We start from the raw sequence: 24,834 nt of genomic DNA on the forward strand, positions 1-24,834 counted from the left end.
CCCCAGGTAGTGTTGTTTCAAGACGCTCCCCTTATGTTGTGTCGTTCCATGTTCTTTGTTATATTAAACTTACCACCTGCTTCTCGACTCCCAGCGTCTACGTTACAAGTAGTTCTAGTTAACAGTAGCGCGCTGTTGTGTGTTTGGTTTAGCATTGATCCACTTTGTCTGTGGTCATGTGGTGAGGTTAGTCCCTGTGGATGACTCATGGGTGTCCATGGGAGAGTTTGTGGGCAGGATTACAGTATTCTGAAGAAAAGCTAACTCAACATATAGCTAACGTAATCCACATTTAGAAGGAAGATGGGCCACTATGAACAACAGAATGACTCATGTCTCATTACTACTGATTGTCTCCTCAGTTTGGTCTCATGTCATTAATTACTATTGTTTTCTCCTCAGTTTGGTCTTATTATAATAATAATAATATGCCATTTAGCAGACGCTTTTATCCAAAGCGACTTACAGTCATGTGCGCATACATTTTTACGTATGGGTGGTCCCCGGGATCGAACCCACTACCCTGGCGTTACAAGCGCCGCGCTCTACCAATTGAGCTACAGAGGACCACGCTGATGTCTGGAAGTGACCCATCTTTTTGCATAATGCCTTGTCTTCAAACTGTAAACCAGCCTGGCCTTGACTTCAAACTGTAAACAAGCCTGGCCTTGTCTTCAAACTGTAAACCAGCCTGGCCTGTCAGGACCTCAAGGCAGACTGGGACAGCAGACAATGGGAGAGAGGGGCCAACCCCAATAACAACACCAATGGGAGAGAGGGGCCAACCCCAATAACAACACCAATGGGAGAGAGGGGCCAACCCCAATAACACCAATGGGAGAGAAGGGCCAACCCCAATAACACCACCAATGGGAGAGAGGGGCCAACCCCAATAACAACACCAATGGAGAGAGGGGGGCCAAGCCCAATAACAACACCAATGGAGAGAGGGGGGCCAACCCCAATAACAACACCAATGGAGAGAGGGGCCAACCCCAATAACAACACCAATGGGAGAGAGGGGCCAACCCCAATAACAACACCAATGGAGAGAGGGGCCAACCCCAATAACAACACCAATGGAGAGAGGGGGGCCAACCCCAATAACACCACCAATGGGAGAGAGGGGCCAACCCCAATAACAACACCAATGGAGAGAGGGGCCAACCCCAATAACACCACCAATGGGAGAGGGGGGCCAACCCCAATAACAACACCAATGGGAGAGAGGGGCCAACCCCAATAACAACACCAATGGAGAGAGGGGCCAACCCCAATAACAACACCAATGGGAGAGAGGGGCCAACCCCAATAACAACACCAATGGGAGAGAGGGGCCAACCCCAATAACAACACCAATGGAGAGAGGGGCCAACCCCAATAACAACACCAATGGAGAGAGGGGCCAACCCCAATAACAACACCAATGGAGAGAGGGGCCAACCCCAATAACACCACCAATGGGAGAGAGGGGCCAACCCCAATAACAACACCAATGGAGAGAGGGGGGCCAACCCCAATAACAACACCAATGGAGAGAGGGGCCAACCCCAATAACAACACCAATGGAGAGAGGGGCCAACCCCAATAACACCACCAATGGGAGAGAGAGGGGCCAACCCCAATAACACCACCAATGGGAGAGAGGGGCCAACCCCAATAACACCACCAATGGGAGAGAGGGGCCAACCCCAATAACACCACCAATGGAGAGAGGGGCCAACCCCAATAACAACACCAATGGAGAGAGGGGCCAACCCCAATAACAACACCAATGGAGAGAGGGGCCAACCCCAATAACACCACCAATGGAGAGAGGGGCCAACCCCAATAACACCACCAATGGGAGAGAGGGGCCAACCCCAATAACACCACCAATGGAGAGAGGGGCCAACCCCAATAACAACACCAATGGGAGAGAGGGGCCAACCCCAATAACAACACCAATGGGAGAGAGGGGGGCCAACCCCAATAACAACACCAATGGGAGAGAGGGGGGCCAACCCCAATAACAACACCAATGGGAGAGAGGGGCCAACCCCAATAACAACACCAATGGGAGAGAGGGGCCAACCCCAATAACACCACCAATGGAGAGAGGGGCCAACCCCAATAACAACACCAATGGGAGAGAGGGGCCAACCCCAATAACAACATCAATGGGAGAGAGGGGCCAACCCCAATAACAACACCAATGGGAGAGAGGGGGGCCAACCCCAATAACACCACCAATGGAGAGAGGGGCCAACCCCAATAACAACACCAATGGGAGAGAGGGGCCAACCCCAATAACACCACCAATGGAGAGAGGGGCCAACCCCAATAACAACACCAATGGGAGAGAGGGGCCAACCCCAATAACACCACCAATGGAGAGAGGGGCCAACCCCAATAACAACACCAATGGGAGAGAGGGGCCAACCCCAATAACACCACCAATGGAGAGAGGGGGGCCAACCCCAATAACAACACCAATGGAGAGAGGGGGGCCAACCCCAATAACAACACCAATGGGAGAGAGGGGCCAACCCCAATAACAACACCAATGGGAGAGAGGGGCCAACCCCAATAACAACACCAATGGAGAGAGGGGCCAACCCCAATAACACCACCAATGGGAGAGAGGGGCCAACCCCAATAACAACACCAATGGGAGAGAGGGGCCAACCCCAATAACACCACCAATGGGAGAGAGGGGCCAACCCCAATAACAACACCAATGGAGAGAGGGGCCAACCCCAATAACAACACCAATGGGAGAGAGGGGCCAACCCCAATAACAACATCAATGGGAGAGAGGGGGGCCAACCCCAATAACAACACCAATGGAGAGAGGGGCCAACCCCAATAACACCACCAATGGGAGAGAGGGGCCAACCCCAATAACACCACCAATGGGAGAGAGGGGCCAACCCCAATAACAACACCAATGGGAGAGAGGGGCCAACCCCAATAACAACACCAATGGGAGAGAGGGGCCAACCCCAATAACAACACCAATGGAGAGAGGGGCCAACCCCAATAACAACACCAATGGGAGAGAGGGGCCAACCCCAATAACAACACCAATGGGAGAGAGGGGCCAACCCCAATAACAACACCAATGGGAGAGAGGGGCCAACCCCAATAACACCACCAATGGAGAGAGGGGCCAACCCCAATAACAACACCAATGGGAGAGAGGGGCCAACCCCAATAACAACACCAATGGGAGAGAGGGGGGCCAACCCCAATAACAACACCAATGGAGAGAGGGGCCAACCCCAATAACAACACCAATGGGAGAGAGGGGCCAACCCCAATAACAACACCAATGGGAGAGAGGGGCCAACCCCAATAACAACACCAATGGGAGAGAGGGGCCAACCCCAATAACAACACCAATGGGAGAGAGGGGCCAACCCCAATAACAACACCAATGGAGAGAGGGGCCAACCCCAATAACTACACCAATGGGAGAGAGGGGCCAACCCCAATAACAACACCAATGGGAGAGAGGGGCCAACCCCAATAACACCAATGGGAGAGAGGGGCCAACCCCAATAACACCACCAATGGAGAGAGGGGCCAACCCCAATAACAACACCAATGGGAGAGAGGGGCCAACCCCAATAACAACACCAATGGAGAGAGGGGCCAACCCCAATAACGACACCAATGGGAGAGAGAGGGGCCAACCCCAATAACAACACCAATGGAGAGAGGGGCCAACCCCAATAACACCACCAATGGGAGAGAGGGGCCAACCCCAATAACAACACCAATGGGAGAGAGGGGCCAACCCCAATAACAACACCAATGGGAGAGAGGGGCCAACCCCAATAACACCACCAATGGGAGAGAGGGGCCAACCCCAATAACAACACCAATGGAGAGAGGGGCCAACCCCAATAACAACACCAATGGGAGAGAGGGGCCAACCCCAATAACAACACCAATGGAGAGAGGGGCCAACCCCAATAACACCACCAATGGGAGAGAGGGGCCAACCCCAATAACACCACCAATGGGAGAGAGGGGCCAACCCCAATAACACCACCAATGGGAGAGAGGGGCCAACCCCAATAACAACACCAATGGAGAGAGGGGCCAACCCCAATAACAACACCAATGGGAGAGAGGGGCCAACCCCAATAACAACATCAATGGGAGAGAGGGGCCAACCCCAATAACAACACCAATGGGAGAGAGGGGCCAACCCCAATAACAACACCAATGGAGAGAGGGGCCAACCCCAATAACAACACCAATGGGAGAGAGGGGCCAACCCCAATAACAACACCAATGGGAGAGAGGGGCCAACCCCAATAACAACACCAATGGGAGAGAGGGGCCAACCCCAATAACACCACCAATGGAGAGAGGGGCCAACCCCAATAACAACACCAATGGGAGAGAGGGGCCAACCCCAATAACAACACCAATGGGAGAGAGGGGGGCCAACCCCAATAACAACACCAATGGAGAGAGGGGCCAACCCCAATAACAACACCAATGGGAGAGAGGGGCCAACCCCAATAACAACACCAATGGGAGAGAGGGGCCAACCCCAATAACAACACCAATGGGAGAGAGGGGCCAACCCCAATAACAACACCAATGGGAGAGAGGGGCCAACCCCAATAACAACACCAATGGAGAGAGGGGCCAACCCCAATAACTACACCAATGGGAGAGAGGGGCCAACCCCAATAACAACACCAATGGGAGAGAGGGGCCAACCCCAATAACACCAATGGGAGAGAGGGGCCAACCCCAATAACACCACCAATGGAGAGAGGGGCCAACCCCAATAACAACACCAATGGGAGAGAGGGGCCAACCCCAATAACAACACCAATGGAGAGAGGGGCCAACCCCAATAACGACACCAATGGGAGAGAGAGGGGCCAACCCCAATAACAACACCAATGGAGAGAGGGGCCAACCCCAATAACACCACCAATGGGAGAGAGGGGCCAACCCCAATAACAACACCAATGGGAGAGAGGGGCCAACCCCAATAACAACACCAATGGGAGAGAGGGGCCAACCCCAATAACACCACCAATGGGAGAGAGGGGCCAACCCCAATAACAACACCAATGGAGAGAGGGGCCAACCCCAATAACAACACCAATGGGAGAGAGGGGCCAACCCCAATAACAACACCAATGGAGAGAGGGGCCAACCCCAATAACACCACCAATGGGAGAGAGGGGCCAACCCCAATAACACCACCAATGGGAGAGAGGGGCCAACCCCAATAACACCACCAATGGGAGAGAGGGGCCAACCCCAATAACAACACCAATGGAGAGAGGGGCCAACCCCAATAACAACACCAATGGGAGAGAGGGGCCAACCCCAATAACAACATCAATGGGAGAGAGGGGGGCCAACCCCAATAACACCACCAATGGAGAGAGGGGCCAACCCCAATAACACCACCAATGGGAGAGAGGGGCCAACCCCAATAACACCACCAATGGGAGAGAGGGGCCAACCCCAATAACAACACCAATGGGAGAGAGGGGCCAACCCCAATAACAACACCAATGGAGAGAGGGGCCAACCCCAATAACAACACCAATGGGAGAGAGGGGCCAACCCCAATAACAACACCAATGGAGAGAGGGGCCAACCCCAATAACACCACCAATGGAGAGAGGGGCCAACCCCAATAACAACACCAATGGGAGAGAGGGGCCAACCCCAATAACAACACCACCAATGGAGAGAGGGGCCAACCCCAATAACACCACCAATGGGAGAGAGGGGCCAACCCCAATAACAACACCAATGGAGAGAGGGGCCAACCCCAATAACACCAATGGGAGAGAGAGGGGCCAACCCCAATAACAACACCAATGGAGAGAGGGGCCAACCCCAATAACACCAATGGGAGAGAGGGGGGCCAACCCCAATAACACCAATGGGAGAGAGGGGCCAACCCCAATAACAACACCAATGGGAGAGAGGGGCCAACCCCAATAACAACACCAATGGAGAGAGGGGCCAACCCCAATAACACCAATGGGAGAGAGGGGCCAACCCCAATAACACCACCAATGGGAGAGAGAGGGGCCAACCCCAATAACACCACCAATGGAGAGAGGGGCCAACCCCAATAACAACACCAATGGGAGAGAGGGGCCAACCCCAATAACAACACCAATGGAGAGAGGGGCCAACCCCAATAACAACACCAATGGGAGAGAGGGGCCAACCCCAATAACACCACCAATAGAGAGAGGGGCCAACCCCAATAACACCAATGGGAGAGAGGGGCCAACCCCAATAACAACACCAATGGAGAGAGGGGCCAACCCCAATAACAACACCAATGGGAGAGAGGGGCCAACCCCAATAACAACATCAATGGGAGAGAGGGGGGCCAACCCCAATAACACCACCAATGGAGAGAGGGGCCAACCCCAATAACACCACCAATGGGAGAGAGGGGCCAACCCCAATAACACCACCAATGGGAGAGAGGGGCCAACCCCAATAACACCACCAATGGGAGAGAGGGGCCAACCCCAATAACAACACCAATGGAGAGAGGGGCCAACCCCAATAACAACACCAATGGGAGAGAGGGGCCAACCCCAATAACAACACCAATGGAGAGAGGGGCCAACCCCAATAACACCACCAATGGAGAGAGGGGCCAACCCCAATAACAACACCAATGGGAGAGAGGGGCCAACCCCAATAACAACACCAATGGAGAGAGGGGCCAACCCCAATAACACCACCAATGGGAGAGAGGGGCCAACCCCAATAACAACACCAATGGAGAGAGGGGCCAACCCCAATAACACCAATGGGAGAGAGAGGGGCCAACCCCAATAACAACACCAATGGAGAGAGGGGCCAACCCCAATAACACCAATGGGAGAGAGGGGGGCCAACCCCAATAACACCAATGGGAGAGAGGGGCCAACCCCAATAACAACACCAATGGGAGAGAGGGGCCAACCCCAATAACAACACCAATGGAGAGAGGGGCCAACCCCAATAACACCAATGGGAGAGAGGGGCCAACCCCAATAACACCACCAATGGGAGAGAGAGGGGCCAACCCCAATAACACCACCAATGGAGAGAGGGGCCAACCCCAATAACAACACCAATGGGAGAGAGGGGCCAACCCCAATAACAACACCAATGGAGAGAGGGGCCAACCCCAATAACAACACCAATGGGAGAGAGGGGCCAACCCCAATAACACCACCAATGGAGAGAGGGGCCAACCCCAATAACACCAATGGGAGAGAGGGGCCAACCCCAATAACAACACCAATGGGAGAGAGGGGCCAACCCCAATAACACCACCAATGGAGAGAGGGGCCAACCCCAATAACAACACCAATGGGAGAGAGGGGCCAACCCCAATAACAACACCAATGGAGAGAGGGGCCAACCCCAATAACACCAATGGGAGAGAGAGAAACACGAAAATAAACCCTTTTGAAAACAGACTGCTGTCTGAGTGCCGGCTATTTGAAGAATCTCAAATATAAAATATATATTTTGATTTGTTTAACACTTTTCTGGTTACTACATGATTCCATATGTGTTATTTTATAGTTTTGATGTCTTCACTATTATTCTAACAATGTAGAAAATAGTAAAAATAAAGAAAAACCCTTGAATGAGTAGGTCGTTCTAAAACTTTTGACCGGTAATGTATGTGCTTTTACACGGCGACCAAAACAGGATATTCTATTATTAGCTGATATGGGAGGGAATATATTCCAAGCAGCATATCAAACTGGGATAATGCTGGAGGTTACACTGGCAAGTAAAGAATATTTGCCAGGGCATATTTTTTTAAAATTATAAGTCTGATTATTTCACATGGGGGAGATGTGGGAAGCTTAGCTAGCAAGCTGCTAGCGGAGTAGCCTACAGCCAACTGGCAGGCACAAAACGAGGTAATGTAAAACAAACCTAAACTTTCATTACATGTAGCTATTATTCAAATATGCAGTTCGTTTTCAATTAAATTAGCTAGCAGTGGTGATGATGTGTTAAATGTGATTCTTCTTTGCTTTTATCACAAATGGGAAGACAACAACAAGAAAATCTCTGCTATCGCCCCCTTCTGATAAATGGAAGATTTTTCACCTAGTCGGCTCGGGGATTAGAACCAGCGACCTTTCGGTTACTGGCACAACGCTCTTAACCACTAAGCTACCTGCCGCCCCTTGACTAGAGGTATCACTGCTGAGTGATTCTGTCTGTCTTACCTGACTGGAGGTATCACTGCTGAGTGATTCTGTCTGTCTTACCTGACTGGAGGTATCACTGCTGAGTGATTCTGTCTGTCTTACCTGACTGGAGGTATCACTGCTGAGTGATTCTGTCTGTCTTACCTGACTGGAGGTATCACTGCTGAGTGATTCTGTATGTCTTACCTGACTGGAGGTATCACTGCTGAGTGATTCTGTCTGTCTTACCTGACTGGAGGTATCACTGCTGAGTGATTCTGTCTGTCTTACCTGACTGGAGGTATCACTGCTGAGTGATTCTGTCTGTCTTACCTGACTGGAGGTATCACTGCTGAGTGATTCTGTCTTGTGTTCTGACAGTTTCCTGTGGGAGCGGTTCGGCAGGGTGGCAGTCCTTCCCCCGTTCTGCAGGTGATGGGGGATTGCTAGAGGGGGCAGGACAGTCACGGGCCCCTCATCCTTTCTTCCTGGTCCTGGCCCCCCCTCCGGGGGCATGACCTCCGTGACCTCCGTCTCCATGGAAAAGGTGGAGCCTCCGTAGACGTGGTAACCATTCTCCAGCCTCTCCCTGCCGCCATCGTCACAGCTACCTTCCTTACTGTCTTTACTATCACGATTGAACGACGACCGGGAGATGACGCCGAATTTCCGCATACGTTTGCCATCCCCGTTCTGCGTCGGCGGGCTACTGGGAGGCTCGGAGGAGATGCTGCTCAGGTCATCCAGGGAGTGGGTGGATCCACCGTAGATCCCACCGGTGCCACCACTGATGGTGGCGTTGCCGTTTCCATTGCATGGAGGGAGAGGGGCTTTACGCTTGATCCTCCGGAGCATGATCAGGTAGATGCAGCCGCCATTCCAGCACTGGTCAGCCAGGTAACTGGAGAGGAGAGGAGAGGAGAGGAGAGGAGAGGAGAGGAGAGGAGAGGAGAGGAGAGGAGAGGAGAGGAGAGGAGAGGAGAGGAGAGGAGGAGAGGAGAGGAGAGGAGAGGAGAGGAGAGGAGAGGAGAGGAGAGGAGAGGAGAGGAGGAGAGGAGAGGAGAGGAGGGGAGAGGACAGGATATGTTAGAATAAGTGAGAAGCATATTAACAGTGTAAATCATCCTGTTACCCTTCCTTCCAGCTGTCTTGATGCAGCTCTGATTTCTCTGACTGCAGATCATTTCAGTGACATTATGTCATTATCGTCTGATCACAATAAACCAGTGGTCACCAACCGGTGGATCAAGGACTTCCTAGTCGATCACCAAACATTTCTGCTCCGATTTTCCGACCTGAAGAACACCGACGTCATGATTATACCTGTTTTTTTCCCCCAGAGTTCCCAGTTGTCTTGAAAGTACCATGACCATCAGATGCAAGTAACCTACCATCAGTCCAGTAAAATAGCTAATTATTTGCTTATTATTTCAATAGTCCGGGTAGCCATTTGATTAGATGTTCAGGAGTCTTATAGCTTGGGGGTAGAAGCTGTTAAGAAGCCTTTTGGACCTAGACTTGGCGCTCCGGTACCGCTTGCCGTGCGGTAGCAGAGAAAACAGTCTATGACTAGGGTGGCTGGAGTCTTTGGCAATTTTGAGGGCCTAGAAGAGGAATAGTCTCAGGTTGGACTACTCCAAATCATCTTGGTTCTGACACACATACACACGCACGCACGCACGCACGCACGCGCGCACACACACACACACACACGCTTTGCAGGTCCATCAACCCATTTAAATACCTCTCACACCCTACAGTAACCTGTGGATCATGAGAGAACCTTCATAAAATCAGCAGAATGTAAATAACCAATTTATTGACGCTTCATGTAGTGTCCTGTAATACTTAGTTTGAAGTCAGACTCCTTCGGTCATTCATAACACATCCATAAAGACTCTGTATCCCATGACGCTGTACTTACTATAAAGTCAGAATCATTTGGTCCTTTATAACGCATACATAAAGGTTTAATGATGTAAACACAAATGGATTAACACTTAGGGAATGATCACTAACAGCTAAAACCAATAAACATTAAAGACATGTTTAAACCATACGTTTCCTTTTATTGTACATTTTTTAAAACAATACAAATACATGAAGTTTTCTAAAAAAGTCCAGCAATGCAATTACATTGAACATTCCACAGGGCTGTGAATAGTGCAGCTGTCACGCCCTGGCTCTGGGGACTTTTATATGTTGAGCCAGGGTGTTAGTTTCTATGTGTTAGTTTTGTGGGATCTTGTTCCGTGTAGGTTTGTGTTTATGACCGAGGACTTCACGTTTCGTTTTGTTGTTTTGTTATTGTTAATAGTACTCAATAAAAGATGTACGCATTTCACGCTGCGCCTTGGTCCACTCATTACGACGATCGTGACAGCAGCTTGTCTCTGAGCTGGAGGACGAATGGTTCTTTACCTCTCTTCCTGCTGGAGGCACTGCATGTTGGTTCCAACCTTAAAAAGTAACAACAAAGAAAGTTAGCAGGTCTGTTATGAAATGCCTTTGTCACATCATCCGGATAAGGGCATGTCTGTGCTGCACCAGAAATACTCTGAATGGGAAGATGGGAAACTCCATTCAATTCATTTTATTATATTCCTCTTTCATTTACAAATCTCATGACGTGATTATGAGACGTGGCTGTATCTAAGGGGGATTTGTATTTAGCTGATCCTGCTAGCTAGCTACATTTTGGCTAGCTAGCGTTTGCTGTGAAGTCACCAAAAGTATTTGAAATAGCGGTTGAGGTAGCTACAGTATATAATCTAACTCAACACTTAACTACTACAAACTCTACTTAACAAAAATATAAACACAGCATATTAAGAGTTGGTCCCATGTTTCATGAGCTGAAATAAAAGATCCCGGAAATGTTCCATACGCACAAAAAACGTATTTCTCTCAAAGTTTGTGCACAAATTAGTTTACATCCCATTTTTCATTTTTCCAAGATAATCCAGCCACCTGACAGGTGTGGCATATCAACAAGCTGATTAAACAGCATGATCATTACATAGGTGCACCTTGCGCTGGGGACAATAAAAGGCCACTCTAAAATGTGCAGTTTTGTCACAACACACAATGCCACAGATGTATCAAGTTTTGAGGGAGCGATTGGCTGGGCCAGGCTCCCCAGTGGGTGAGCCTGGCTCCCAAGTGGGTGGGCCTATGCCCTCCCAGGCCCACACATGGCTGCGCCCCTGCCCAGTCATGTGAAATCCATAAACTAGGACCTAATGAATGTATTTAAATTGACTTATTTCCTTCTATGAACTGTAACTCAGTAAAATCTTTGAAATTGTTGCATGTTGCATATATATTTTTGTTCAGTATAATTTAAATGACAATAAATAAAAGGTTAACTTACTTGTTTTTCACTGTCCAGGGGCAGCACAAGTGCGGCATTTGATTTGTGAACTCAACACATGATCAGCGTCTCGTCAGCGACACTAAAAAAGTACTTCCGGGTCACGGAATTTTCAAAAATGTTCAAAATAAAAGTCCCCCACGTAATAGTAGAAAAGTGTCAATCACCATTCATGATATATGAAAAATAATTGTCTAAATATTAACAGTGATTCATATTTGTTCATATTTAAGTGACATTTGCATTACATTTTGGTTCTAAAACATGTTCTGAGGTCAAATAAAAGCCCCCCAATGCGAATCACTGTATATATCGGCTTAGAGCAAGAACTATTCTGGGTTCAGCAGTAAAAGTGTTGTAGGGAATACTCAGTAGGGTCTGCAGAATGTATATACGGTGTCATTTCATTGGGCTATGAGTAATAGGGAGTGTTGCCGGCCTTTTACTCCGCCCATTCCATTGGCGGACGAATCACATCACACGTGGCTTACTGCACTTCAGAAAACCCTATAACCAAAACAACAGTGCAGGGCATGCTCACTGAATTAAAGGACAACTAAAAAGTCGTCCCCCCCCTGATGTGGTTTAAGCAATGTTGTGAACACAGAAAATAAAATGTTGTTGTTTTTCTATTAAAAAAGTATGAAAAATCTGGGGAAAACCAGATTTCTTTTTTGAAAATCTAAAAACCTGGAAAAAAACAAAACCAAGAAAACGGAATTTAGGAGAAAAAAAAACGGAAGTAGAAGCAAAAAATCTAAACGGATTTTAAAAGAACGTGTTCTGCTGTGCATGACTGCACTTTAGTGTCTCATCCTGCAGCACAGCATTCTGGGAGAAGTTGAGGTCAGGTCCAATATCGACTATGCACCCAAGAGGGAAAGAGGTTGGGACATCCTATAAATGTTTTAGTGAAATATAATATCAAAACATTTATCAGACACTTTTATCCAAAGCGACTTACAGCCTGGAATAAAAAGAGCTACCTATAATTAAATTAGAAAAATGCTTAGCTTTCTTGTGTATAGGTTTGTCTCCCATATGAATCTTCCCTTTGTGCCAGACTTGGTTCAAAGGCCTTCTGTTTCATTTTTCTGTATTTATTTATCTGTATATGTTATGTATGTATGTATGTATGTATGTATGTATGTATGTATGTATGTATGTGTATATACAGTTGAAGTCGGAAGTTTACATACACCTTTGCCAAATACATTTAAACTCAGTTTTTCACAATTCCTGACATTTAATCATAGTAAGAATTCCCTGTTTTAGGTCAGGTAGGATCACCACTTTATTTTAAGAATGTGAAATGTCAGAATAATAGTAGAGAGAATGATTTATTTCAGCTTTTATTTCTTTCATCACAATCCCAGTGGATCAGAAGTTTACATACACTCAATTAGTATTTGGTAGCATTGCCTTTAAATTATTTAACTTGGGTCAAACGTTTCGGGTAGCCTTCCACAAGCTTTCCACAATAAGTTGGGTGGATTTTGGCCCATTCCTCCTGACAGAGCTGGTGTATCTGAGTCAGGTTTGTAGGCCTCCTTGCTCACACACACTTTTTCAGTTCTGCCCACAAATTTTCTATAGGATTGAGGTCAGGGCTTTGTGATGGCCACTCCAATACCTTGACTTTGTTGTCCTTAAGCCATTTTGCCACAACTTTGGAAGTATGCTTGGGGTCATTGTCCATTTGGAAGACCCATTTGTGACCAAGCTTTAACTTCCTGACTGATGTCTTGAGATGTTGCTTCAATATATCCACATAATTTTCCTTCCTCATGATGCCATCTATTTTGTGAAGTGCACAAGTCCCTCCTGCAGCAAAGCACCCCCACAGCATGATGCTGCCACCCCCGTGCTTCACGGTTGGGATGGTGTTCTTTGGCTTGCAAGCGTCCCCCTTTTTCCTCCAAACATAACGATGGTCATTATGGCCAATCAGTTCTATTTTTGTTTCATCAGACCAGAGGACATTTCTCCAAAAAGGTCCTTTGCTGTTGTTCTGGGATTGATTTGCACTTTTCACACCAAAGTACGTTCATCTCTAGGAGACAAAACACGTCACCTTCCTGAGCGGTATGACGGCTGCGTGGTCCCATGGTGTTTATACTTGCGTACTATTGTTTGGACAGATGAACTTGGTACCTTCAGGCGTTTGGAAATTGCTCCCAAGGATGAACCAGACTTGTGGAGGTCTACCATTTTTCTTCTGAGGTCTTGGCTGATTTCTTTTGATTTTCCCATGATGTCAAGCAAAGAGGCACTGAGTTTGAAGGTAGGCCTTGAAATACATCCACAGGTACACCTCCAATGGACTCAAATTATGTCAACTAGCCTATCAGAAGCTTCTAAAGCCATGACATCATTTTCTGGAATTTTCCAAGCTGTTTAAAGGCACAGTCAACTTAGTGTATGTAAACTTCTGACCCACTGGAATTGTGATACAGTGAATTATAAGTGAAATAATCTGTCTGTAAACAATTGTTGGAAAAATGACTTGTGTCATGCACAAAGTAGATGTCCTAAACAACTTGCCAAAACTATAGTTTGTTAACAAGGATTGTGGAGGCCAGGTCATCTGATGCAGCACTCCATCAATCTCCTTCTTGGTAAAATAGCCCTTACACAGCCTGGAGGTGTGTTAGGTCATTGTCCTGTTGAAAAACAAATGATAGTCCCACTAAGCCCAAACAAGATGGGATGGCGTATCGCTGCAGAATGCTGCGGTAGCCATGCTGGTTAAGTGTGCCTTGAATTCTAAATAAATCACAGACAGTGTCACCATTAAAGCACCCCCACACCATAACACCTCCACCTCCATGCTTTACGGTGGGAAATACATTTGCGGAGATCATCTGTTCACCCACAAAGTGTCTCACAAAGACACAGCGTTTGGAACCAGAAATCACAGATTTGGACTCCAGACCAAAATACACATTTCCACCGGTCTAATGTCCATTGCTCGTGTTTCTTGGCCCAAACAAGTCTCTTCTTCTTATTGGTGTCCTTTAGTAGTGGTTTCTTTGCAGCAATTCGACCATGAAGGCCTGATTCACACAATCTCATCTGAACAGTTGATGTTGAGATGTGTCTGTTACTTGAACTCTGTGAAGCATTTATTTGGGCTGCAATTTCTGAGGCTGGTAACTCTATTGAACTTATCCTCTGCAGCAGAGGTAACTCTGGGTCTTCCATTTCTGTGGCGGTCCTCATGAGAGCCAGTTTCATCATAGCGCTTGATGGTTTTTGAGACTGCACTTGAAGAAACTTTCAAAGTTCTTGGAATTTTCCGGATTGACTGACCTTCATGTCTTAAAGTAATGATGGACTGTCGTTTCTCTTTGCTTATTTGAGCTGTTCTTGCCATAATATGGACTTGGTGTTTTACCAAATAGGGCTATCTTCTGTATACCCCCCCTACCTTGTCACAACACAACTGATTGGCTCAAACGCATTAAGAAGGAAATAAATTCCACAAATTAACTTTTAAGAAGGTACACCTGTTAATTGAAATGCAATCCAGGTGACTACCTCATGAAGCTGGTTGAGAGAATGCCAAGAGTGTGCAAAGCTGTCATCAAGGCAAAGGGTGGCAATTTGAAGAATCTCAAATATAACATTTTGATTTGTTTAACACTTTTTTGGTTACTACATGATTCCATATGTGTTATTTCATAGTTTTGATGTCTTCACTATTATTCTACAATGTAGAAAATAGTAAAAATAAAGAAAAACCCATGAATGAGTAGGTGTTCTAAAACTTTTGACTGGTAGTGTATGTATATTGTTTTACTGCTCTAGGGATATAATTATACATCTGCATTGCTTGCTGTTTGGGGTTTTAGGCTGGGTTTCTGTATAGCACGTTGTGACATCTGCTGATGTAAAAAGGGCTTTATAAATAAAATGTGATTGATTGAATTTGATTGATTTACTATTATGTATTGATTTTTATCTTTAATCTTTTCACTCTTTATGCGATGCGCACTGCAGAGAACACCGGAAGAAGAATTATCACTGAATTATCACAGTGAATTATTGTAATGTTTGTTTATGCGATTTGACACTAAAATAAAATGTCATTCATTCATTCATTCATTAATTCATACAGTCATGTGTGAATACATTTTTATGTATGGGTGGTCCCGGGAATCGAACCCAATATCCTGGCATTGCAATGCTCTACCAACATGCATGCTTTGTGACGCCTCAATTTAATATTATTTATAAGGCCTTTATTAAGCTGGGCTTATGCCACCCTTTCTAAAGCACAGGTTTATGTCATATTTGACATAGTGGGTTATGTCACATTTGACATTGGCGTTTATGTCACATAGTTATGCCACATTTATGAACCCTTTATAAAGCATGACACATACAGTTATAGATGATTCGTAACACATTTATGTAGTGTCTATGAAGGCTTTATGAAGGCTTTATGAAGGCTTTATGAAGCTGCACGTCATTTAAAGCGGCACCAGGTCTTACATTACAAGTCCATTTTTTTTATTTAATTTTTTTTCTGAAAGGATCTCGGCTTGCTTTTTGACTGCGAAAGTGATCTTGACTGTGAAAGTGATCTTGACTGTGAAAGTGATCTTGACTGTGAAAAGGTTGGTGATTGCAATAAAACACATGCCTCCTGAACTAGAGCAGTGAAAACAGGAAGAGACGTGGAAGCCTCATGAGGAAAGCGGCAGTATGCCATGGCTAGACAAGAACACAGAGAGAAAGAGCCGAGGCTATTTTTAATGGCGTACAATACAGTGCCGTGAAAAAAGTATTTGGCCCCTTTCTGATTTTCTCAATTTTTGCATATTTTTTACACTGAATGTTATCAGATCTTCAACCAAAACCTAATATTAGATAAAGGGAACCTGAGTGAACAAATAACAGAAAATGTGATACTTATTTCATTTATTTAATAAATAAAGTTATGCAACACCCAATGACCATCTGTGAAAAAGTAATTCAGCTATTTTTTTTAATTTTATTTTGCATGAAACTGCTCGTTTCAGGTCCTGCCACAACATCTCAATGGGGTTTAGGTCTGGACTTTGACTAGGCCACTCCAAAACATTATATTTGTTGCTTTTTAACCATTCTGATGTAGACGTGCATGTGTGTTTTGGATCATTGTCTTGCTGCATGAACCAGCTGCGCTTCAGCTTCAGCTCACAGACGGATGGTCTGACATTCTCCTGTAGAATTCTCTGATACAGAGCAGAATTCATGGTTCCTTCTATTAAGGCGTGTCGTCCAGGTCCTGAGGCAGCAAAGCATCCCCAAACCATCACACCACCACCACGCTTGACCATTGGTATGAGGTTCTTACTGTGGAATGCAGTGTTTGGTTTTCAAGTCCGAAATTTCAAAGTGGAAATTACAAATTTCAGAAGCATTTTTAAACCTCAAATTCACTACAAGTTTGAAAGTTCTCCTACATCTGTAACTGCAGTTACTTCTGGCTGACTTTGAAAATAATTTGCAGACGTGTGTGTTTTTTTGTTTGTGTGTGTGTGTATGTCTTTATTCCAGCTACACATTAACCTGATCAGAGGCTTGTGTGTTTTTACTACACTGCACGATGGTGGATAATCATGGCTGTAAATCTCTTCCTCAAATTTCCAACTCATTTTCCAGGTGTTTTTCTGGTCAGAGGAAATAGGAGCTAGGCTCCAAAACAAACCCTAAAACAAGGAGGAGTTGGGTACAGCGGAGTAATGAAATCTGAAACAGACATTGTTAGGAAATCTGCATAGCTCGCACTGAGCTAATGAATGTGTAGAGTATTCTTCCTGATAGACGAAGTCATAGTGCAATTTTCCAATCCAAGTACACAACATAACTATGGAGGAAAATGATAGATCACGACCACACTGGCTTTTAAATGATAGTTATTAGATGGATCACGATCAGGCCCACACTGGCTTTTAATGAGGCAGTAGTGATCAATGAAGTGCACACTAGCCTTTAAGGGTAAAGCCTTAAAGGCTTATGAAGCATTATAACACCATATGAAGCCCTATAATGCATTATAAAGCATTGTGAAGCCCTTAGCTCCAGTCAGCAAAGTCGTATAAGTTAGTCAGTCTTCATAACAAACAAAACAGTGCAATAGAAAGCGGCACGTGATTTATACTGTTAGTCTAAATGTCTGCTCCACATCACAAAGGAGGCCAGGGGGAGGTCAGCAAACAACTGCAAAGATTAAATATTACCAACACACATGACAACGCTCCACCACATACCTTTAATTAGGCTTTAGTTACACAACGTTTTGTTCCAAGAGTGCATCATCATCATCATCATCAGGTTCACACCTTGGACTCTGCTCAGGACAGAAACAGGAGATGAGGACACACCTGGACGCTGTCAAAGATCGTCTCTCAGTCACAAGATCAGCTCGGTTTTGTCCGTCTCAGAGTGACATTTGACGATGAGTCTATTCCCCTCATAGATATTATCACACCGTGACCGAGTACGGTTGTTCACAAACACTACAGCTTCTCTCGTTTGTGGTGCAGTGAATTACAGGCCCCAAAGTTGACTTCATTCATTGTAGGCAGAAATAGTGGCTGAGTGCAGTTTTTTGTCATAGTTTGTGACTGAGAGGCTGAAATAAAGACCCCCGGGCAGCTATTCTTTAGCGTAGTTCAGACAATGGCCTGACCGGCGACTTTGACAGCTAGCTAGCGCTGGCTGATGCAACCACACCAACAAAGCATTTGCTTACATCCACGACTGGGACAGCAGACAATGGAGAGAGGGGCCAACCCCAATAACACCACCAATGGGAGAGAGGGGCCAACCCCAATAACAACACCAATGGAGAGAGGGGCCAACCCCAATAACACCACCAATGGGAGAGAGGGGCCAACCCCAATAACAACACCAATGGAGAGAGGGGCCAACCCCAATAACACCACCAATGGGAAAGAGGGGCCAACCCCAATAACAACACCAATGGGAGAGAGGGGCCAACCCCAATAACAACACCAATGGGAGAGAGGGGCCAACCCCAATAACACCACCAATGGGAGAGAGGGGCCAACCCCAATAACAACACCAATGGGAGAGAGGGGCCAACCCCAATAACAACACCAATGGGAGAGAGGGGCCAACCCCAATAACACCACCAATGGGAGAGAGGGGCCAACCCCAATAACAACACCAATGGGAGAGAGGGGCCAACCCCAATAACAACACCAATGGGAGAGAGGGGCCAACCCCAATAACAACACCAATGGAGAGAGGGGCCAACCCCAATAACACCACCAATGGGAAAGAGGGGCCAACCCCAATAACAACACCAATGGGAGAGAGGGGCCAACCCCAATAACAACACCAATGGGAGAGAGGGGCCAACCCCAATAACACCACCAATGGGAGAGAGGGGCCAACCCCAATAACAACACCAATGGGAGAGAGGGGCCAACCCCAATAACAACACCAATGGGAGAGAGGGGCCAACCCCAATAACAACACCAATGGGAGAGAGGGGCCAACCCCAATAACAACACCAATGGGAGAGAGGGGCCAACCCCAATAACAAAAACCAATGGGAGAGAGGGGCCAACCCCAATAACAACACCAATGGGAGAGAGGGGCCAACCCCAATAACACCAATGGGAGAGAGGGGCCAACCCCAATAACAACACCAATGGAGAGAGGGGCCAACCCCAATAACAACACCAAGGGGAGAGAGGGGCCAACCCCAATAACACCTGTCACCACTCTATAGTGTTGCTGCCGGTCCTGTCACCACTCTATAGTGGTGCTGCCGGTCCTGTCACCACTCTATAGTGTTGCTGCCGGTCCTGTCCTGTCACCACTCTATAGTGTTGCTGCCGGTCCTGTCCCGTCACCACTCTATAGTGTTGCTGCCGGTCCTGTCCTGTCACCACTCTATAGTGTTGCTGCCGGTCCTGTCCTGTCACCACTCTATAGTGTCGCTTCCGGTCCTGTCCTGTCACCACTCTATAGTGTTGCTGCCGGTCCTGTCCTGTCACCACTCTATAGTGTTGCTGCCGGTCCTGTCCTGTCACCACTCTATAGTGTTGCTGCCGGTCCTGTCACCACTCTATAGTGTTGCTGCCGGTCCTGTCCTGTCACCACTCTATAGTGTTGCTGCCGGTCCTGTCCTGTCACCACTCTATAGTGTTGCTGCCGGTCCTGTCCTGTCAACACTCTATAGTGTCGCTGCCGGTCCTGTCCTGTCACCACTCTATAGTGTTGCTGCCGGTCCTGTCACCACTCTATAGTGTCGCTGCCGGTCCTGTCACCACTCTATAGTGGTGCTGCCGGTCCTGTCCTGTCACCACTCTATAGTGTTGCTGCCGGTCCTGTCCTGTCACCACTCTATAGTGTCGCTGCCGGTCCTGTCCTGTCACCACTCTATAGTGTTGCTGCCGGTCCTGTCACCACTCTATAGTGTTGCTGCCGGTCCTGTCACCACTCTATAGTGTCGCTGCCGGTCCTGTCCTGTCACCACTCTATAGTGTTGCTGCCGGTCCTGTCACCACTCTATAGTGTTGCTGCCGGTCCTGTCCTGTCACCACTCTATAGTGTTGCTGCCGGTCCTGTCCTGTCACCACTCTATAGTGTTGCTGCCGGTCCTGTCCTGTCACCACTCTATAGTGTTGCTGCCGGTCCTGTCACCACTCTATAGTGTCGCTGCCGGTCCTGTCCTGTCACCACTCTATAGTGTTGCTGCCGGTCCTGTCATGTCACCACTCTATAGTGTTGCTGCTGGTCCTGTCCTGTCACCACTCTAAAGTGTTGCTGCCGGTCCTGTCCTGTCACCACTCTATAGTGTTGCTGCCGGTCCTGTCACCACTCTATAGTGTTGCTGCCGGTCCTGTCCTGTCACCACTCTATAGTGTTGCTGCCGGTCCTGTCACCACTCTATAGTGTTGCTGCCGGTCCTGTCCTGTCACCACTCTATAGTGTTGCTGCCGGTCCTGTCACCACTCTATAGTGTTGCTGCCGGTCCTGTCCTGTCACCACTCTATAGTGTCGCTGCCGGTCCTGTCCTGTCACCACTCTATAGTGTCGCTGCCGGTCCTGTCCTGTCACCACTCTATAGTGTTGCTGCCGGTCCTGTCCTGTCACCACTCTATAGTGTTGCTGCCGGTCCTGTCCTGTCACCACTCTATAGTGTTGCTGCCGGTCCTGTCCTGTCACCACTCTATAGTGTCGCTGCCGGTCCTGTCCTGTCACCACTCTATAGTGTCGCTGCCGGTCCTGTCACCACTCTATAGTGTTGCTGCCGGTCCTGTCCTGTCACCACTCTATAGTGTTGCTGCCGGTCCTGTCCTGTCACCACTCTATAGTGTTGCTGCCGGTCCGGTCCTGTCACCACTCTATAGTGTTGCTGCCGGTCCTGTCCTGTCACCACTCTATAGTGTTGCTGCCGGTCCTGTCACCACTCTATAGTGTTGCTGCCGGTCCTGTCCTGTCACCACTCTATAGTGTCGCTGCCGGTCCTGTCCTGTCACCACTCTATAGTGTTGCTGCCGGTCCTGTCACCACTCTATAGTGTCGCTGCCGGTCCTGTCCTGTCACCACTCTATAGTGTCGCTGCCGGTCCTGTCCTGTCACCACTCTATAGTGTTGCTGCCGGTCCTGTCCTGTCACCACTCTATAGTGTTGCTGCCGGTCCTGTCACCACTCTATAGTGTTGCTGCCGGTCCTGTCCTGTCACCACTCTATAGTGTCGCTGCCGGTCCTGTCCTGTCACCACTCTATAGTGTTGCTGCCGGTCCTGTCACCACTCTATAGTGTCGCTGCCGGTCCTGTCCTGTCACCACTCTATAGTGTCGCTGCCGGTCCTGTCCTGTCACCACTCTATAGTGTTGCTGCCGGTCCTGTCCTGTCACCACTCTATAGTGTTGCTGCCGGTCCTGTCACCACTCTATAGTGTTGCTGCCGGTCCTGTCACCACTCTATAGTGTTGCTGCCGGTCCGGTCCTGTCACCACTCTATAGTGTTGCTGCCGGTCCTGTCCTGTCACCACTCTATAGTGTCGCTGCCGGTCCTGTCCTGTCACCACTCTATAGTGTCGCTGCCGGTCCTGTCCTGTCACCACTCTATAGTGTTGCTGCCGGTCCTGTCACCACTCTATAGTGTTGCTGCCGGTCCGGTCCTGTCACCACTCTATAGTGTTGCTGCCGGTCCTGTCCTGTCACCACTCTATAGTGTTGCTGCCGGTCCTGTCCTGTCACCACTCTATAGTGTTGCTGCCGGTCCTGTCCTGTCACCACTCTATAGTGTTGCTGCCGGTCCTGTCCTGTCACCACTCTATAGTGTTGCTGCCGGTCCTGTCCTGTCACCACTCTATAGTGTTGCTGCCGGTCCTGTCCTGTCACCACTCTATAGTGCTGCTGCCGGTCCTGTCCTGTCACCACTCTATAGTGTTGCTGCCGGTCCTGTCCTGTCACCACTCTATAGTGTTGCTGCCGGTCCTGTCACCACTCTATAGTGTTGCTGCCGGTCCGGTCCTGTCACCACTCTATAGTGTTGCTGCCGGTCCTGTCCTATCACCACTCTATAGTGTTGCTGCCGGTCCTGTCCTGTCACCACTCTATAGTGTTGCTGCCGGTCCTGTCCTGTCACCACTCTATAGTGTTGCTGCCGGTCCTGTCACCACTCTATAGTGTTGCTGCCGGTCCTGTCCTGTCACCACTCTATAGTGTTGCTGCCGGTCCTGTCACCACTCTATAGTGTTGCTGCCGGTCCTGTCACCACTCTATAGTGTTGCTGCCGGTCCTGTCCTGTCACCACTCTATAGTGTTGCTGCCGGTCCTGTCCTGTCACCACTCTATAGTGTTGCTGCCGGTCCTGTCACCACTCTATAGTGTTGCTGCCAGTCCTGTCCTGTCACCACTCTATAGTGTTGCTGCCGGTCCTGTCCTGTCACCACTCTATAGTGTCGCTGCCGGTCCTGTCACCACTCTATAGTGTTGCTGCCGGTCCTGTCCTGTCACCACTCTATAGTGTTGCTGCCGGTCCTGTCCTGTCACCACTCTATAGTGTTGCTGCCGGTCCTGTCCTGTCACCACTCTATAGTGTTGCTGCCGGTCCTGTCCTGTCACCACTCTATAGTGTTGCTGCCGGTCCTGTCCTGTCACCACTCCATAGTGTTGCTGCCGGTCCTGTCACCACTCTATAGTGTTGCTGCCGGTCCTGTCACCACTCTATAGTGTTGCTGCCGGTCCTGTCCTGTCACCACTCTATAGTGTTGCTGCCGGTCCTGTCACCACTCTATAGTGTTGCTGCCAGTCCTGTCCTGTCACCACTCTATAGTGTTGCTGCCGGTCCTGTCCTGTCACCACTCTATAGTGTTGCTGCCGGTCCTGTCACCACTCTATAGTGTTGCTGCCGGTCCTGTCCTGTCACCACTCTATAGTGTTGCTGCCGGTCCTGTCCTGTCACCACTCTATAGTGTTGCTGCCGGTCCTGTCACCACTCTATAGTGTCGCTGCCGGTCCTGTCACCACTCTATAGTGTTGCTGCCGGTCCTGTCCTGTCACCACTCTATAGTGTTGCTGCCGGTCCTGTCCTGTCACCACTCTATAGTGTCGCTGCCGGTCCTGTCCTGTCACCACTCTATAGTGTCGCTGCCGGTCCGGTCCTGTCACCACTCTATAGTGTCGCTGCCGGTCCTGTCCTGTCACCACTCTATAGTGTTGCTGCCGGTCCTGTCCTGTCACCACTCTATAGTGTTGCTGCCGGTCCTGTCCTATCACCACTCTATAGTGTTGCTGCCGGTCCTGTCCTGTCACCACTCTATAGTGTTGCTGCCGGTCCTGTCCTGTCACCACTCTATAGTGTCGCTGCCGGTCCTGTCCTGTCACCACTCTATAGTGTCGCTGCCGGTCCTGTCACCACTCTATAGTGTCGCTGCCGGTCCTGTCCTGTCACCACTCTATAGTGTCGCTGCCGGTCCTGTCCTGTCACCACTCTATAGTGTTGCTGCCGGTCCTGTCCTGTCACCACTCTATAGTGTTGCTGCCGGTCCTGTCACCACTCTATAGTGTCGCTTCCGGTCCTGTCCTGTCACCACCCTATAGTGTTGCTGCCGGTCCTGTCCTGTCACCACTCTATAGTGTCGCTGCCGGTCCTGTCCTGTCACCACTCTATAGTGTCGCTGCCGGTCCTGTCACCACTCTATAGTGTTGCTGCCGGTCCTGTCCTGTCACCACTCTATAGTGTTGCTGCCGGTCCTGTCCTGTCACCACTCTATAGTGCTGCTGCCGGTCCTGTCCTGTCACCACTCTATAGTGCTGCTGCCGGTCCTGTCCTGTCACCACTCTATAGTGCTGCTGCCGGTCCTGTCCTGTCACCACTCTATAGTGTTGCTGCCGGTCCTGTCCTGTCACCACTCTATAGTGTCGCTGCCGGTCCTGTCCTGTCACCACTCTATAGTGTTGCTGCCGGTCCTGTCACCACTCTATAGTGCTGCTGCCGGTCCTGTCCTGTCACCACTCTATAGTGTTGCTGCCGGGCCTGTCCTGTCACCACTCTATAGTGTTGCTGCCGGTCCTGTCACCACTCTATAGTGTCGCTGCCGGTCCTGTCCTGTCACCACTCTATAGTGTTGCTGCCGGTCCTGTCCTGTCACCACTCTATAGTGCTGCTGCCGGTCCTGTCCTGTCACCACTCTATAGTGTTGCTGCCGGTCCTGTCCTGTCACCACTCTATAGTGTTGCTGCCGGTCCTGTCCTGTCACCACTCTATAGTGTTGCTGCCGGTCCTGTCACCACTCTATAGTGTTGCTGCCGGTCCTGTCCTGTCACCACACTATAGTTAACAACAAAGGCACCCTATATTATACATAGTGCACTACATCTGACCAGGGCCCTCTATAGGGAATAGGGTGCCAACTGTAAGTGCTGTTATTGTGAAGTGGAAACGTCTTGGAGCAACAACGGCTCAGCTGTGAAGTGGTAGGCCACACAAGCTCACAGAATGGGACCACCGAGTGCTGAAGCGCGTAAAAATCTGTCCTCAGTTGCAACACTCACTATCGAGTTCCAAACTGCCTCTGGAAGCAACGTCAGCACAAGAACTGTTCATCGGGAGTTTCATGAAATGTGTTTCCATGGCCGAGCAGCCGCACACAAGCCTAAGATCATCATGCGCAATGCCAAGCGTCGGCTGGAGTGATGTAAAGCTCACAGCCAATGGACTCTGGAGCTGTGGAAACGCATTCTCTGGAGTAATGAATCACGCTTCACCGTCTGGCAGTCC

At 48.8% G+C, this 24,834-nt stretch overlaps 1 protein-coding gene across 1 annotated transcript in view; it reads right to left on the reverse strand.

Moving 5' to 3' along the window:
- Window positions 1-8,043: 8,043 nt before the first annotated feature.
- LOC311140964 (uncharacterized protein) overlaps window positions 8,044-24,834 on the reverse strand; it is a 46,410-nt gene continuing 29,619 nt past the window's right edge. Inside the window, exon 2 of the mRNA XM_084176224.1 lies at window positions 8,044-9,099. Within this exon, the coding sequence (XP_084032350.1) occupies window positions 8,112-9,053 (942 nt within the window). The 5' untranslated portion in view covers window positions 9,054-9,099 and the 3' untranslated portion in view covers window positions 8,044-8,111. The remainder of the gene's footprint in view (window positions 9,100-24,834) is intronic.

Source organism: Coregonus lavaretus (genome assembly GCF_964263955.1).
Source record: "Coregonus lavaretus genome assembly, chromosome: 14".
Classification (NCBI taxonomy): Eukaryota; Metazoa; Chordata; class Actinopteri; order Salmoniformes; family Salmonidae; genus Coregonus; species Coregonus lavaretus.